Source organism: Podarcis pityusensis (assembly GCF_964106645.2).
Source record: "Podarcis pityusensis genome assembly, chromosome: 12".
Lineage (NCBI taxonomy): Eukaryota > Metazoa > Chordata > Lepidosauria > Squamata > Lacertidae > Podarcis > Podarcis pityusensis.
The window spans coordinates 550,413-565,649 of record NC_138037.1 but is presented as its reverse complement, the minus strand read 5'-3'; the positions used below and the strand labels follow the sequence as shown (position 1 = coordinate 565,649).

General features: G+C 55.1%; 1 protein-coding gene and 1 pseudogene across 2 annotated transcripts; one reads left to right on the top strand and one right to left on the bottom strand.

The window, feature by feature from the left end:
* Window positions 1–4,411: 4,411 nt before the first annotated feature.
* Window positions 4,412–4,688, bottom strand: LOC308459847 (ATP synthase subunit e, mitochondrial pseudogene; annotated as a pseudogene). Its single transcript has one exon. The product of its transcript is annotated as an ATP synthase subunit e, mitochondrial pseudogene (transcript).
* A 565-nt stretch (window positions 4,689–5,253) lies between these two features.
* Window positions 5,254–14,117, top strand: LOC308459786 (diamine oxidase [copper-containing]-like). Its single transcript, XM_080975475.1, has 5 exons — window positions 5,254–5,333; window positions 7,481–9,011; window positions 10,328–10,616; window positions 11,957–12,089; window positions 12,725–14,117. Exons 2-5 carry the CDS (start codon window positions 7,487–7,489, stop codon window positions 13,001–13,003), a joined length of 2,226 nt encoding a protein of 741 aa, XP_080831601.1. The 5' UTR covers window positions 5,254–5,333; window positions 7,481–7,486; the 3' UTR covers window positions 13,004–14,117.
* The last annotated feature ends 1,120 nt before the right edge of the window (window positions 14,118–15,237 follow it).

Sequence of the window (15,237 nt, the reverse complement as noted above, 5' to 3'; positions counted from 1 at the left end):
TGACACTGCAAGCAATAGCCTCCAGAAGATCAAAAGAGACTACGAGGCTCTGGGCAGGAAGTTGAAGCAATTAAATGCACAAATTGTCATCTCATCTGTCCTCCCAGTTGAACGACGTGGCCCAGGGAGAGAGGGAAAAATAGTGGAAGTGAACAGCTGGCTTCGCAAATGGTGTAAACAGGAACGGTTTGGATTCTTAGATCACGGACTGCAGTTTCTTGAAGATGGACTTCTGGCAAGCGATGGGCTGCACCTCACAACGGTTGGGAGAAATGTTTTTGCCAAAAATCTCAGAAACCTCATCAGGAGGGCTTTAAACTGACCAATGTGGGGGAGGGAGACAGTGCTCCTGAAGGTAGGAGTCTATCAATTGATGAAGATGATCATCCAAATGTCATAGACCAAATGGAGCAAACAGCACGCAGACCTAGTGGTGGGAGGAAAAAATCCTTAAATAAGAGACACGGGGGAATGATTAAAGGACTTCAATGTCTGTACACTAATGCGCAAAGCATGGGAAATAAACAAGATGAGCTTGAGCTCTTGGTACAGCAAACTAAATACGACATAATAGGCATCACTGAAACCTGGTGGGATAAGTCCCACGATTGGAATGTAATAATGGAGGGATACAATCTATTTCAGAGAAACAGACCAGACAAGAAAGGAGGAGGAGTGGCGTTATATGTCAGGGATGTGTATACCTGTGAAGAGATCCAAGATTTAGAACCTCAAAGCCAAAGTGAGAGCATTTGGGTCAAAATTAAGGGAGAGAAGAATAACAGTGTGGGAGTTTACTATAGATCCCCAAGCCAAACGGAGGACATAGATGATGCCTTCCTGGAACAGATGGCCAAGCATGCAAAAGGAAGGGAGATAGTAGTAATGGGGGACTTCAATTACCCGGATATTTGTTGGATGTCAAACTCAGCCAAGAGCATAACGTCAAACAGATTCCTCACTGGCCTTGCAGACAACTTCATTGTCCAGAAAGTGGGAGAAGCAACAAGAGGAACAGCCATTTTAGATCTGGTCCTAACCAATGTTGATGACCTGGTTAGTGGGGTAGAAGTGGAAGGATCATTAGGCGCGAGTGATCATGCTCTTCTGAAGTTTACTATACAGCGGAAAGGAGCAGCCAAGCATACTAGGACTCAATTTCTTGACTTTAAGAAAGCCGACTTCATAAAACTTAGGGAAGTGCTGGGTGAGATCCCATGGACAGTAATACTAAAAGGAAAGGGAGTTCATGATGGCTGGGAGTTTGTTAAGAGGGAGATAGTAAAAACACAAAGTCAGGCAATACCAATGAGACGGAAACATGGAAGGTGCCTAAAGAAGCCAGGGTGGCTATCTAAAGAACTTTTAACTGAGTTAAGATTAAAAAAGGATGTGTACAAAAAATGGAAAAGGGGGGAAACCACCAAAGAGGAATTCAAACAAATAGCCAGCACGTGTAGACACAAAGTCAGAAAAGCTAAAGCACAGAATGAACTCAGGCTTGCTAGAGAGGTTAAAAGCAACAAAAAAGGCTTTTATGGGTATGTCCGTAGCAAAAGGAAGAACAAAGAAACAGTGGGGTCACTCAGAGGAGAAGATGGTGAAATGCAAACAGGGGACACAGAAAGGGCTGAACTCCTCAATGCCTTCTTTGCCTCAGTCTTCTCCGATAAAGAAAACAATGCCCGACCTGAAGAATTTGGAGCAAATGATTCAGCAGAGGAAACACAGCCCAGAATAACTAAGGAGATAGTACAAGAATACTTGGCTAGTTTAGATGTATTCAGGTCTCCAGAGCCAGATGAACTGCATCCAAGAGTATTAAAAGAACTGGCAGATGTGATCTCAGAACCACTGGCAGTCATCTTTGAGAATTCCTGGAGAACAGGCAAAGTCCCGGCAGACTGGAGGAGGGCAAATGTTGTCCCTATTTTCAAAAAGGGGAAAAGAGAGGACCCAAATAATTACCGCCCAGTCAGTCTGACATCAATACCAGGGAAGATTCTGGAGCAGATCATTAAGCAAACAGTCTGTGAGCACCTAGAAAGGAATGCTGTGATCACCAATAGTCAGCATGGATTTCTGAAAAATAAGTCATGTCAGACTAACCTGATCTCGTTTTTTGACAGAATTACAAGCCTGGTAGATGAAGGGAACGCAGTGGATTTAGCCTACCTTGATTTCAGCAAGTCATTTGACAAGGTGCCTCATGATATTCTTGTAAAGAAGCTGGTAAAATGCGGTCTTGACTATGCTACCACTCAGTGGATTTGTAACTGGCTGACTGACCGAACCCAAAGGGTGCTCATCAATGGTTCCTCTTCATCCTGGAGAAGAGTGACTAGTGGGGTGCCACAGGGTTCTGTCTTGGGCCCGGTCTTATTCAACATCTTTATCAACGACTTGGATGATGGACTCAAGGGCATCCTGATCAAATTTGCAGACGACACCAAATTGGGAGGGGTGGCTAACACCCCAGAGGACAGGAGCACACTTCAAAACGACCTTGACAGATTAGAGAACTGGGCCAAAACAAACAAGATGATTTTTAACAGGGAGAAATGTAAAGTATTGCACTTGGGCAAAAAAAATGAGAGGCACAAATACAAGATGGGGGACACCTGGCTTGAGAGCAGTACATGTGAAAAGGATCTAGGAGTCTTGGTTGACCACAAACTTGACATGAGCCAACAGTGTGACGCGGCAGCTAAAAAAGCCAATGCAATTCTGGGCTGCATCAATAGGAGTATAGCATCTAGATCAAGGGAAGTAATAGTGCCACTGTATTCTGCTCTGGTCAGACCTCACCTGGAGTACTGTGTCCAGTTCTGGGCACCACATTCAAGAAGGACACTGACAAACTGGAACGTGTCCAGAGGAGGGCAACCAAAATGGTCAAAGGCCTGGAAACGATGCCTTATGAGGAACGGCTAAGGGAGCTGGGCATGTTTAGCCTGGAGAAGAGGAGGTTAAGGGGTGATATGATAGCCATGTTCAAATATATAAAAGGATGTCACATAGAGGAGGGAGAAAGGTTGTTTTCTGCTGCTCCAGAGAAGCGGACACGGAGCAATGGATCCAAACGACAAGAAAGAAGATTCCACCTAAACATTAGGAAGAACTTCCTGACAGTAAGAGCTGTTCGACAGTGGAATTTGCTGCCAAGGAGTGTGGTGGAGTCTCCTTCTTTGGAGGTCTTTAAGCAGAGGCTTGACAACCATATGTCAGGAGTGCTCTGATGGTGTTTCCTGCTTGGCAGGGGGTTGGACTCGATGGCCCTTGTGGTCTCTTCCAACTCTATGATTCTATGATTCTATGATTCTACTTCCTTCTCAGTCTCTTCCACTGATGATTCCCACAATTTGCCTTGTGTTTCCTTTGCATTGAAATTTCGCATGTGGTAAAAAGAGTCCAGCGAAGACCGCTGCCTGATGTCAAGTGGCAGGCAGTTCCAAAGTGTAGCTGCTGCCTCCCTGAAACATCAGTTTCTTACCAATGTGGAAGGGGTATGATGTGGCGCCTGAAAAAGTGCTAGTTTTTTCTTTTTTGGATCTGGTACTGGGGTCAGGTTGGTGGCAGGAGTAAGGTTGTATCCCTGTGGAAGTTCAGCCCCCAAAAGTGGAAGTCCAGGCAAAAGGGGGGAAATGCAGAGCTGCTGCGTTGACTCCTTCCATATGGTGGTCTGTCTCCAAGACAAAATCCAGACCACCGGAGGGGATAGCCTGCTTTTGTGAGAATCCACCCCACTCTGAACAAGTCAGGGGGCTTGCATCTCAGTCTGCCACCGCACTCAGTCTGCGTGGGGAAAGGACTTAGGGGTCTTGGTGGACCACAAGCTTCACATGAGTCCACCGTGTGATCCAGCAGCAAAAAAGGTGAATGTTAGTCTCCAGATCAAGGGAACTAATAGTCCCGCTCTCTTCTGCCTTGGTCAGACCCCACCTGGAGTCCTATGTCCAGTTGTGGGAGGCACAATTTAAGGAGGATGTTGACAAGCTGGAATGTGGGCAGAGGAAGGTGACCGAGATGATCAGGGGTTTAGAAACTAAGCCTTATGAGGAGCAGTTGAAGGAGCTGGGGATGTCTAGCCTGGAAAAGAGGAGGCTGTGAGGAGATCTGGGAGCCACCTTCCAATATCTTAAGGGATGTCCCATGGAGGAGGGAGCAAGTTGCAAGAGAGGAGATTCTGACTGAACATCAGGAAGAAGTTTCTGACAGTCAGAGCTTTTGGGCAGTGGAACAGTCTCCTTTGGGAGGTTGCGGGCTCTCCTTCCCTGGAGATTTTAAAGCACAGGTTGAGTGGGCCTCTGCCAGGGATTCTTTCCCCCCCCCCCCCCAGCAACTGTTTATTGATGTAAATAAGTTTGTATTTGACATTTGACACTTGAGATCAACTACTTCATACATTTTATACATGGGGTATTAAAAGGTGAAGACCAAGATCAGCAGGTTTATTTCAGCACTGAATCATCGTCAGCTTCTGCCAGTGCTTTTGCAGTTCGTTCCTTTTCCTGACGCTTCTTCTCCTCCTCTGCTTCTGTTCTCCTTTCCTCCTCAGCAATAGGCTTCAAATAGTCCTATCTTTTCTTTCCACAGACTATCCCAATGAGCAGTGCAGAATACCTGCCGAACTTGCGGGGAAGCCTCCACCGGCGGGATCATCTTGCCTTCTCCTCCTCCGACCGCGAAGGAAGAAGTGACGTCCCTGCCAGGGATTCTTGAGTTGCAATTCCTGCACTGCAGGGGGTTGGACTAGATGACCCTTCGGTTCTATGACCCTATGATGCTCTTAATCCCTGGGGTCTGCCCTTTCCTAGGAGCCCCCTGAGGAAGGGGACCCTCCACCGTCCTGGGCAAGATCCAAACCATGGAAGAGAGGAGACCCAGCTGCCCTGGGAGGCAACCCTCTTGCTGCTGCCGCTGCTGACCCACCCTCGCGGGGGGGGGGGGCTCTCCTTTTTCTCCTCGCCCCCCTTTCAGGTCCAAAACATTTTTCCAGGGTGGATCCTGAGCCCTGGATCACAGGAGGCATTGAAAAGAACTTTTAAGCAGCCTTTTTGCCAGGCCTGGGTGCCCGCCCTGGCTCTCTGACCTTTTGCCATGCCTGGGTGCCCGCCCTGCACCCTGCCAGCTCCCAGGAGCTCTGGAAGCAGCCCCCCCCCCGACCTCCAGGCACCTGCTACTCAGCCCCACCCACTGCCCAGCAGCAGCCAGTCGCTGCCTCTCTCGGCCAGCCCTCCCCGCCCCTCCCAGGTATGATAACTCAGGGCTGCCCGCAGGAGCACCCAGCCTAAGCAGCCCTGAGAGGAGAGCAGAGCCCAGGAGCTGGACAGGTAAGGGGCACCTCTAGGGAGGGGGCGCCAGGGATCCAACTCAGAGCCAGGGCTGCACCCCAGCTCCAGAGGTGCCCCCCCGGGGCAGCACAGAGGGGCAAGGAGGGTCAAAGCTCCAGGGAGGGCATTTGCCTGGTTTCCTCAGGAAGGAGACCAGGAACGAGGGCACCTTCCCTCCTGCCAAGCCCGCGATGCCCCACATGGCACGGGAGTTTGTGGTTTTCTGTCCCAGAGGGGGCTCATTCCTGAGATGCAAGCAGACAGGTTTTCTCTAATATGCTAGTGCTGCCCTGTTAACACTGGGATTTGCAGGCCCTCCCAATACCCAACTGGGCTCCCCCTCCCACCTTTGTCCTCCCTCTGCTGTCACCCCGTTTCTCTCCCCCCGCTGCTGCTCTGACCCTGGAGGCATCTGAGGGGGACATGGTCTGGGGATCCCACTTGCTTCGGAGCCACGCTTTCTGGTTCAAAGACTTCCAGCTATTACTCAGGGCTTAGAAAAATGCACTCTGCACGTGCTCGGGGGGGGGGGGGACACCCCTTCCTGGATATATTTGTTATTTCTATAGCACTTCAGAGGGTTCCGCAAAAAGCGAATTGCCAGGCAGGCCCTCCAAAAATATCTCGTGGCCCGTTGCAAAGTGGCGACCCTGCCGTCAGAGCGGATTCTTGGCAGCCGCTCTACGAGGCTGGAAGAGGGAGAGGCGAGGCATTGCGTGGCCGGGGGGTGAGCTAGATGGCCCTTGGGGTCCCTTCCGACTCTATGATTCCCTGAGCCCCTCCAGGCCTCCTCTTCCCATTACGACCCTCCCCAAGAACTCCGTTTCACCCGCTATCAAAGTAAAGCAAGAAAACAAGCGAGATGTTGCAATATCTGAATTCAGATAAGTTGTCTAAAAGATGAAAACAAAACCCTCGTTCTGCGCTTTACAGCAGATTGAAGTCCACAGACTTTTACCCCGGGAGATTCCGGCCGCAGCGGCTCAGCTCTGATCAGGCGGCGCTGCCAGGCAGTTCACATTCAGCAAAGCGGGAGAGGAGGTCTTGCAAAGCCTTGCGCTCGGTTCCGTCGGGGCGGCCCCAAAGCTGAGCTTCCCTGTCGAGCAAAGCGCCTGTCCGAACTGCTCAGCTCTGCTTCGCGGTGCCACCAGTGGGAGAATTTCTCCCACCGCAAGTAGCGGGGGTGGGGCTGATCCAGACTTGGGGTGGCAGCATGCAAGGCAGGGAAGGGTTAAAGACTCTCTAGCCCTCCCTTTGTGGGCGCTGCTCCCCCCCCCCCGCGCGCCAAAAAACCACCCATTCGTACGATAGCTACTTGTAGGGAGGTTTCCATGTCCAAACTGGATCGGATTAAAACCAGAGTTTTCTGCTGGCTCTTGAGGACTTCGCGTGGGACAGGGCCCTGCCTTCCACGCGGAAAGAAGATCCCGGGTTCACTCGGCAAGGGCATCTCCAACTTGGGATGAGCAAGACCCTTGCTTGATGCGGGGCAGGTTTTAATAGGTAGGAGACGATATACAAATTCGATTTATCCCTCCAGGCACCCACATTTGTGGGCTGAGTAGCGGTAAACATCCCTCCCCCCCTTAGCAGCAGAATTGAAGAAGGTTGTGGAGCCGTCTATTTAGCCGGCTAGGATGCGAGCTGGCTCTCCCTTTTCCTGTACCCGACTCTACCAATTACATTTTCTGTGGTCTGAGTCTCTGCTAAGTAGCAAGAACATCCTTGCTGGACTTGACTGCCATCTCCCACACTTGAGACCCCGAGAGCTGCGGCTGCCACTCAGTGTCGCCAAGACTAAAAAGAAGAAGAAGAGTTTGGATTTGATATCCCGCCTTTCACTCCCCTTAAGGAGTCTCAAAGCGGCTCACATTCTCCTTTCCCTTTCTCCCCCACAACAAGCACTCTGTGAGGGGAGTGGGGCTGAGAGACTTCAGAGAAGTGTGACTGGCCCAAGGTCACCCAGCAGCTGCAGGTGGAGGAGCCGAGACGCGAACCCGGTTCCCCAGATTACGAGGCTACCGCTCTGAACCACTACACCACACTCCGGAGTCAGACTCTGGAGAAAGACTGGGCCCCGGATCCTGCCCCGACCCCACTTGCGTGACGCCTCCCCCCTTTCTGACGCCTCCCTCTTTCTCCCGCAGGGCGAGATGTGGTCCTCTGCTTTGGCCGTCTTCGGCCTCCTGGCCGCGGCCGCCTCCGGCCAACCCCCGCAGCGCCACGAGGGGGTCTCCATCTTCTCCGACTTGACTCCGGCGGAGCTGCGGGCCGTCCGCGACTTTCTGCTGGGCCGGCCCGAGCTGGGCCTCCAGGCGGATCCAGCCCCCTCCCTGGCCCAGAACAGCCTGTTCCTGGTGGAGCTCTTGACCCCGAAGAAAGGGCGCGCCTTGCAGTACCTGGAGTCCGGGGGGCGCCGCCCCCGACGCCGGGCCAGAGCCGTGGTCTTCTTCGGGGCCGAGGCGCAGCCCAATGTCACCGAGTACGTGGTGTGGCCCCTGCCCGCGCCCACCTCCTACCGGCCCTGGGGGAAGCCGGCGCCCTTCGCGGCGCGGCCGATGTCGCAGCTGGAGTTCGGGCTGCTCTCGCAGCGGCTGGCGGAGAGCTTGGCTCCGCTGCAGCAGTTCCTGCTGGACGCCTCGGGCTTCGGCTTCGGGAACTGCGGCGACCGGTGCCTGACCCTGACGGAGGTGGCCCCGCGGGGCCTGGCCTCGGGCGAGCGCCGCACCTGGCTGGTGCTCCAGCGCTTCGTGGAGGGCTTCTTCCTGCACCCGGTGGGGCTGGAGGTCCTGCTCGACCACCGGGAGCTCGACCCGAGCCTCTGGCAGGTGCAGAAGCTGTGGTACAACGGGCGCTACTTCAGCAGCGCCGAGGAGCTGGCCCAGCTCCACGCCTCGGGCGCCGTGCCCGTCGTGCCTCTGCCGCCGCACCCGGACGAGAGCCTCTTCTCCACCTTCGTGCCGCGGGGGAGCTTCTCGGCGGGGCCCCCGACGGACGCGCACGGCGCCAAGGTGTGCGAGCCGCAGGGCCGCCGCTACTGGGTGGAAGGCAACCTGGTGGAGTACAGCGGCTGGAGCCTGGCCTTCCGCCTGCGCACGTCCACGGGGCTGCAGCTCTTCGACGTGCGCTTCAACGGGGAGCGCGTGGCCTACGAGGTGAGCGTGCAGGAAGCCATCGCCATCTACGGGGGGAACACGCCGGCCGCCATGCAGACCAAGTACATCGACGTGGGCTGGGGCATGGGCTCCGTGACGCACGAGCTGGCGCCCGGCGTCGACTGCCCCGAGGGGGCCACCTTCCTGGACGCCCACCACCTGTACGACGCCCCGGGCCCTGTGCGCTTCCCGCGCGCCCTCTGCGTCTTCGAGCTGCCCACGGGGGTCCCTCTGCGCCGCCACTTCGACAGCGACTTCCGCGGCGGCTCCCACTTCTACGCGGGCCTCGAGGGCGCCGCGCTGGTCCTGCGCACCACCTCCACCGTCTACAACTACGACTACATCTGGGACTTCCTGCTCTACCCCAACGGGGTGCTGGAGAGCAAGGTGCACGCCACGGGCTACGTGCACGCCTCCTTCTACACGCCCGAGGGGCTCCGCTACGGGAACCGCCTGCACGAACACCTGCTGGGCAACATCCACACGCACCTGGTGCACTACAAGGTCGACCTGGACGTCGCAGGTGGGGCCCTCGCTCGCTCGCTCGCGGGAAGGGGCGCGGGGGGAGTCGGGGAGGCCCTAAGCCCAGTCCATCCTCAGTCGCCCCCCTTCCCCTTTCCAGTTACGGAACCGGCCGAGCTCCGAGGAATTGCGCCTGTTTGCAGCTGTGGCTGCTTTTATAGCATCGTAGAGGCGGAAGGGACCCCCAGGGTCATGTAGTCCGACCCCCTGCAATGCAGGAATCACAGAACCCTCCGCAGGTAGTCTCCCACGAAGGAGAGCCCGCCGCCTCCCAAGGGTGTCCGTTCTGCTGTCGAGCATCCCTTGCCATCAGGGTCACGTCTGAAGAAGAGCCAGGCGCCCCCCCCCCCCGTCGGGGAAAGGGAGGGGGCGGCTGTGATGTTCTCGCAAGCCGCTCTCCTCGCCCCTCGCCCAGGTCCAGAGTCTCAGGGGGCAAGAGGCGCCTCGTTCTGTCCTCAGGCAACCCCGGGAGATAACGCCGGACTCTCGAAGGCCAAGCGGGGAGGGGAGGGGGCTCTGCGGCCAAGCCCCGTCCTTGACCCCCGGCAGAGGAGCTCGAAGGCAGGCAGGCAAGGGGGAGGTCCCAGCCTCTGCCTCCAAGCGCCAGAGCGAGCTGCCCCCCCCCCCGCCTCCCAGTCACTCTGGAGGCTCCATCGCAAGGTCTGTAGAACAGAGCAGAGGCGTCTCCCCGCCCCCCAACTCCGCTTCTTGAATTTGTAGGGCAGCACTTACCATTTGGGGGCCGCCCGCTTGGTGCCATCAACTTACTCCCCATGCCCCCTACCCTACAAAAAGCATTATATTCAGAATATTGACCTGCGCAACCATCTCAGGAAGATAAGCATAGAATCAGGGAATGATAGAGTTGGAAGGGACCCCGACGGTCATCTAGTCCAACCCCCTGCAAGGCACAACGGAATAAAATTCAAACAGGGACAATTCATTGCACATTTGCGCAAACTCCGATAAAAACGGATTAGTTTAACTAACTCAACAAAATTGGTGCGCTTCATTCAGCGACTGCAGCTTTTCCAAGCCCGGTCGTTTGCACCTGCAACGCCCCCAAGGATTCCCGCTTCCCCCTTGGGGAACCCTTGTTGTGAGAGGGGAACCTTTTCCTCCCTCCTGCTGCTGGAGCTGCCCCCGCCGGCTCTCCTGGCCCGCTGCAAACTGCATGCCCCTCGGGGCAGAGGAGGAACCCTGGGGCTGGCCCCCTTTGCCGTGCCAGGCGCCCTCCTTGGCCTTAGCGAGCCCCCCCCCGCACCCCTCCCCTGCCGGTTCTCCTGACCCCCGTCCCCCCTGCTCTCCCCTCTGCAGGCCTGGAGAACAGCTTCGAGACGCTGGACGTGGCTCTGGAGAACATCTCTCTGCCCTGGGAGCCGAGCCAGCCGCTGGTGCAGCCGCGCCTGGAGCCTCAGCCGCGGCTCCGCGAGCGCCAGGCCGCCTTGCCCTTCGGCAAGCCGCTGCCCCGCTACCTGCTCTTCGGCAACCCGGCGAAGCCCAACCGCTGGGGCCACCGACGCAGCTACCGCCTGCAGCTCAGCTCGCACGCCGACCGCGTCCTGCCCCGCGGCTGGCAGGAGGAGCGCGGCATCACCTGGAGCAGGTGAGCCCGGCAGGTAGGGCGGGCGGGCGGGGCAGGCAGGTGAGCTGGGACGCCGAGCGGGAGGGCAGCCCCCACCCCACTTCCCAGCCGAAGGGAGCGGCGGGTCGCCCACGCCTGGAGAGTCTCCGGAGTGGACGGGACGGTTTCCCTCCCTTGCCGTCGGGGTCTGGCCAGAAAGAAGGCTGGAAACTGGTGGCAGGTGGGAGGCAGGAATTGCTCGCGAGGAGCCGCTGCTGGACAGCCCCGCGGGGACGGTGCTGCTCTGGCGCTGGGCTCCTGCTTCATGGAATCATGGAACTCTAGCGTTGGAAGGGACCCCGAGGGTCAACTAGTCCAACCCCCAGCAAGGCAGGAATAGGCAGGTGTCCCACATCAGGATGGAACCTGCAACCTTGGAATTATCAGCCCTCTCTCTAACCACGGGAGCTATTCAGGATTATGTTTTATTGTAATTTTATTGGTGTTAGCCACCCTGAGCCGGCTCTGGCCGATGAGGGCGGGGTATAAATAAAAAATTATTATTATTATTATTATTATTATTAACCTGTAACCCCAAAAGTTTGGATCTCCTCCAAACTGGTGCCAAAGGTTTGTGTTCATTTTGTGCCCATTTGGACCGGAAATTCTGCATTTTGTACTCCCCCCCCAAACTGAGTAATTAACACAGCAAGTGGGGGCTTCCAGGTTAACACCCCCAAATCCAGCGTGGTCTGATCCCCCCAAAAATTCAGGGTTACATTTCCTTGAAGCTTGCTGCTTGCCTGTGGGTTTAAGAACCTAAGGAGAGCCTGCAGGATGAGGCCATGGGGGGCCCATCCGCTCCAGCCCCCTGTTCTCACTGTCACCGGCCAGATACCCCAATGGGGAACCTGCAGAGAGCCTCTCTCCCCTCCTGGCCTTCAGAATCGTCTCTGCCTCTGAGTGTGGAGGGCAGAGGAGCCAGCACTAGATCTCTCCTCCATGAGCTCAAGGATCCCTGATTAAATATCTGCTTCAAATCCTCCAAGGAAGGAGATGGGGAGAAGGGAGCCTCCTTGATCCGGCGCACGGATGGTCCAGGAATCAGCGTGTTTTTACATGAGTAGAATGTGTCCTTGCATTTAAAATGCACCTCTGGGTTATTTGTGGGGGATAGGAATTCCTCCCCCCCCCCCCAGTATAGTCCAGCCCCCCACAAGATCTGAGGAACAGTGGACCAGCCCCCTGCTGGAAAAGTTTGCTGACCCCTGATCCAGCGGGCAGGAGGTGTTGGGCGCCTGGGTGTGGGTTGGCCTCTCTTTGATGGGGTGGGCTCAGAAGCACCCATGCCCCGGGACTGAGGGGTCGTGTCCCTCCGGCAGGTACCCCGTAGCAGTGACCCAGCATCACGACAACGAGGACACCAGCAGCAGCCTCTACATCCAGAACGACCCCTGGAGCCCCACGGTCAGCTTTGAGAACTTCCTCAAGAACGACGAGAGCCTGGAGAACCAGGTGAGGGCGGCCTGGGCGTGGGGGGCAGGAAGAGGAGCAGCAGGGCGGCTCACTTGGGGTTTTGGGCGGAGCACACACGGAGATCCAGGCCAGGGCAGGCAGATTCATGCTCTAAATGGTCCTAAATGGCCTCGGTCCAGTATACTTGAACAAGCGTCTCCACCCCCCCCCCCCCCGTCCAGCTCTGAGGGTCTTCTGACGGTTCCCTCACTGCGAGAAGCCAAGTTACAGGGAACCAGGCAGAGGGCCTTCTCGGTGGTGGCACCCGCCCTGTGGAACACCCTCCCACCAGATGAACAACTATTTTTTAGTTACAGATGGGTAGCCGTGTTGGTCTGCCATAGTCGAAATAGAAAAATTCCTTCCTGTAGCACCTTAAAGACCAACTAAGTTAGTTCTTGGTATAAGCTTTCGTGTGCAAGCACACTTCTTCAGATACACTGAAACAGAAGTTACCAGATCCTATTTTTTAGAAGACATCTGAAGGCAGCCCTGTTTAGGGAAGCTTTTAATGTTTGATGCATTACTGTATTCTAATATTTTCTTGGAAGCCGCCCAGAGTGTCTGGGGAAGCCCAGCCAGATGGGCAGGGTATAAATAATAAATTATTATGATTATTATTCTCCCTCCGGCAGGACCTGGTGGCCTGGGTGACGGTGGGCTTCCTCCACATCCCCCACTCGGAGGACATCCCCAACACGTCCACGCCGGGCAACGTGGTGGGCTTCTACCTGCGACCCTTCAACTTCTTTGACGAAGACCCCTCTGTGGCCTCGCTTCGCACCGTCATCGTGCGCCCCTCTGAGCCTGGGGGCAGGTCTGGGGTGCATGTCCAGCGCTGGACCCCGGCCGACCCCATGCCCTGCGTCTCCCAGGAGCCCTTCAGCTACAATGGCACCTACTGGCAGGTGTAGCCCAGCCCCAGGCAGGATTGGCCCCATCTCTTTCCTCTCCACCCCTCAAACCCCAACCCCAGACATTGACCTCTCCTCCTCGGCACTCCTGGCTTGCACCAAAGCCCACCTCCCAGATCCACCCCCCCAACTTCAGGCTTCCTGTGCACCTCAGACCCAGGCAGGGGACACCTGGGTGAAGGAGGGGGGCTGCCCCTCCAACATGAGGCAACTGATTTCCTGGGTCACATAATCAGTTTCATATTAGCAGATTTTTTTGGGGGGTGTGTGTCATCCTCCCCCACCACACACCTGTTTGAGAGTAAAGACAGCCAGCAGGAGGGACTTCTCCAGATGAGAAGGATGCAGGAAGGGCATGTGCTGGATCAGGCTCATCTAGCCAGGCACCTTGTCCTCACAGGCCCTGACCAGATGCACCCATGCCATGGATTTTGCTGCCACGGGACGTGGTGTAGCAGGAACCTCCCCCCCAATAATTCAGTTTGTACAAACTTCACACACACTCACACTCACACACTACACGCGCTACCCTTCTGCTATAAATTCATAGAAAATCAACCATACATCAGATCTGCACAGTTCCACTTTTATTTACTCTGTGAAGGAAGGACTACAAAATGGGGAAGGTTTGATACAGGGCAGCCATAATCCCTTCACCATCCCAGCACATACACAGGAGCCCTGCCCAGTTGCTATGCCAACCCTGATGGTCCTAGACAGAAGACCATCAAGACCACAAAGAACTTGCATATGGGAGTGGATTCAGCAGGGACTGGAACAAAGGACAATAATCAGCTCTTCCCTCTGGGGGCAGGAAACTGCAAACTCCCCTCTGTCACCTGGAAAGTATTCATGGGGAGGGGGAAAGGGGGAACCAGCCAGGTGACAGGACACTCAGGTTACCACCACAACTCCTCCCTCAATCCCTCCTTTCTGTGATGTATGTATGATGTTTCTGGGGGTGGGCTTGACCTACAGGATGGGAATTTCAAAAGTCTTTATAAGGCCTTGCACACCATTTTTCTGGGTCCTTCCTCTCTCCTGCAAGTGAGGGGAGCACCCTGTTGCAAGAGTTCAATAAAGGCCAAGCCTACAGGCTGCTGTTTTGCTCCAAGTAATCCTGGTTGGTGTCTTTGTTTTTGTCCAAGGGAGCCCTCGGATTTTCCATTAACAGTTGGCAATACCGTGTGTGTCAGTGGCTTGAGCAAACTGCTAGAGAGGAGGAGGGGGGCAGGTGTGCCAGCAGCTATTACTCACAGGAGCTAAGTAGAACCTCCATGTGCCGAGAGGGTCTACCACTGAGCACTGTCCTCTGGGGACACAGCAGGGAGGAGGGCCTGATGCCCACAGGCCCAGCTTGTGGGGCTCCCCAGAGCACTGGGCGCTGGACTCAAGTGAGTTTTCCTGCTCCAAATGTCCACTTAGTTATATGTAAAGGTCATAAAATAGCTAGTTGACTAAGAGCACGAGAAGAGCATCTGCTGGATGAGGCCCGTGGCCCATCTGGTCCTGCATTTTGTTCTCCCAGTGGCCAACCAGGTCAATAGGAAGCCCACTAGCAGGTTTCGAACTCAAGACCCTCACCCTCTTGTGGCTCCCGGCGACTGCTGTTCAGAAGCGTTGCTGCCTCTGAGTGTGGAGGGCAGAGCAGAGCCCTCCATGAATTGGTCTGACCCCCTTTTAAAGCCATCCAGCCCCCCCCCAGTCTCCTGCCGCAGGGAGTCCCACGGTTTAACTTCTTGGATCCATCCTGATAACTATTTAATTAAAAGTCTCACGGTGACTCCAGTGGTTTTCTTCACCAGCTTCACACATCTGGAAGGGGGGAGCGAAATCCCTTTCCTGTCTCCTCCTTCTCCTGTTTGCCAAGTTCGCAGAAGAGTCCACCTCAGAGTCTTTCCCAAGCAGACGATGGATTTTAACTCTCAGAAGAGAGTCTTGCAATCCATTTGGGCAGTCCCTACATCAGACTCCAGGGGGCGCTCAATAATCTCCCAGAATAATCCCTATGGGGCAGTGGCTGATCTACATTTTAATAATAATAATAATAATAATAATAATAATAATAATAATAAATTTTATTTATACCCCACCCTCCCCGGCCAGAGCTGGGCTCAGGGCGGCTAACACCAATAAAATTACAGTAAAAACATAATGGGGGGTGTGGGGGAACCAATTTAAAATACAAGTTAAAATGCAGTTTAAAATTCAGCCTCATTTTAATAGTAGCCCAT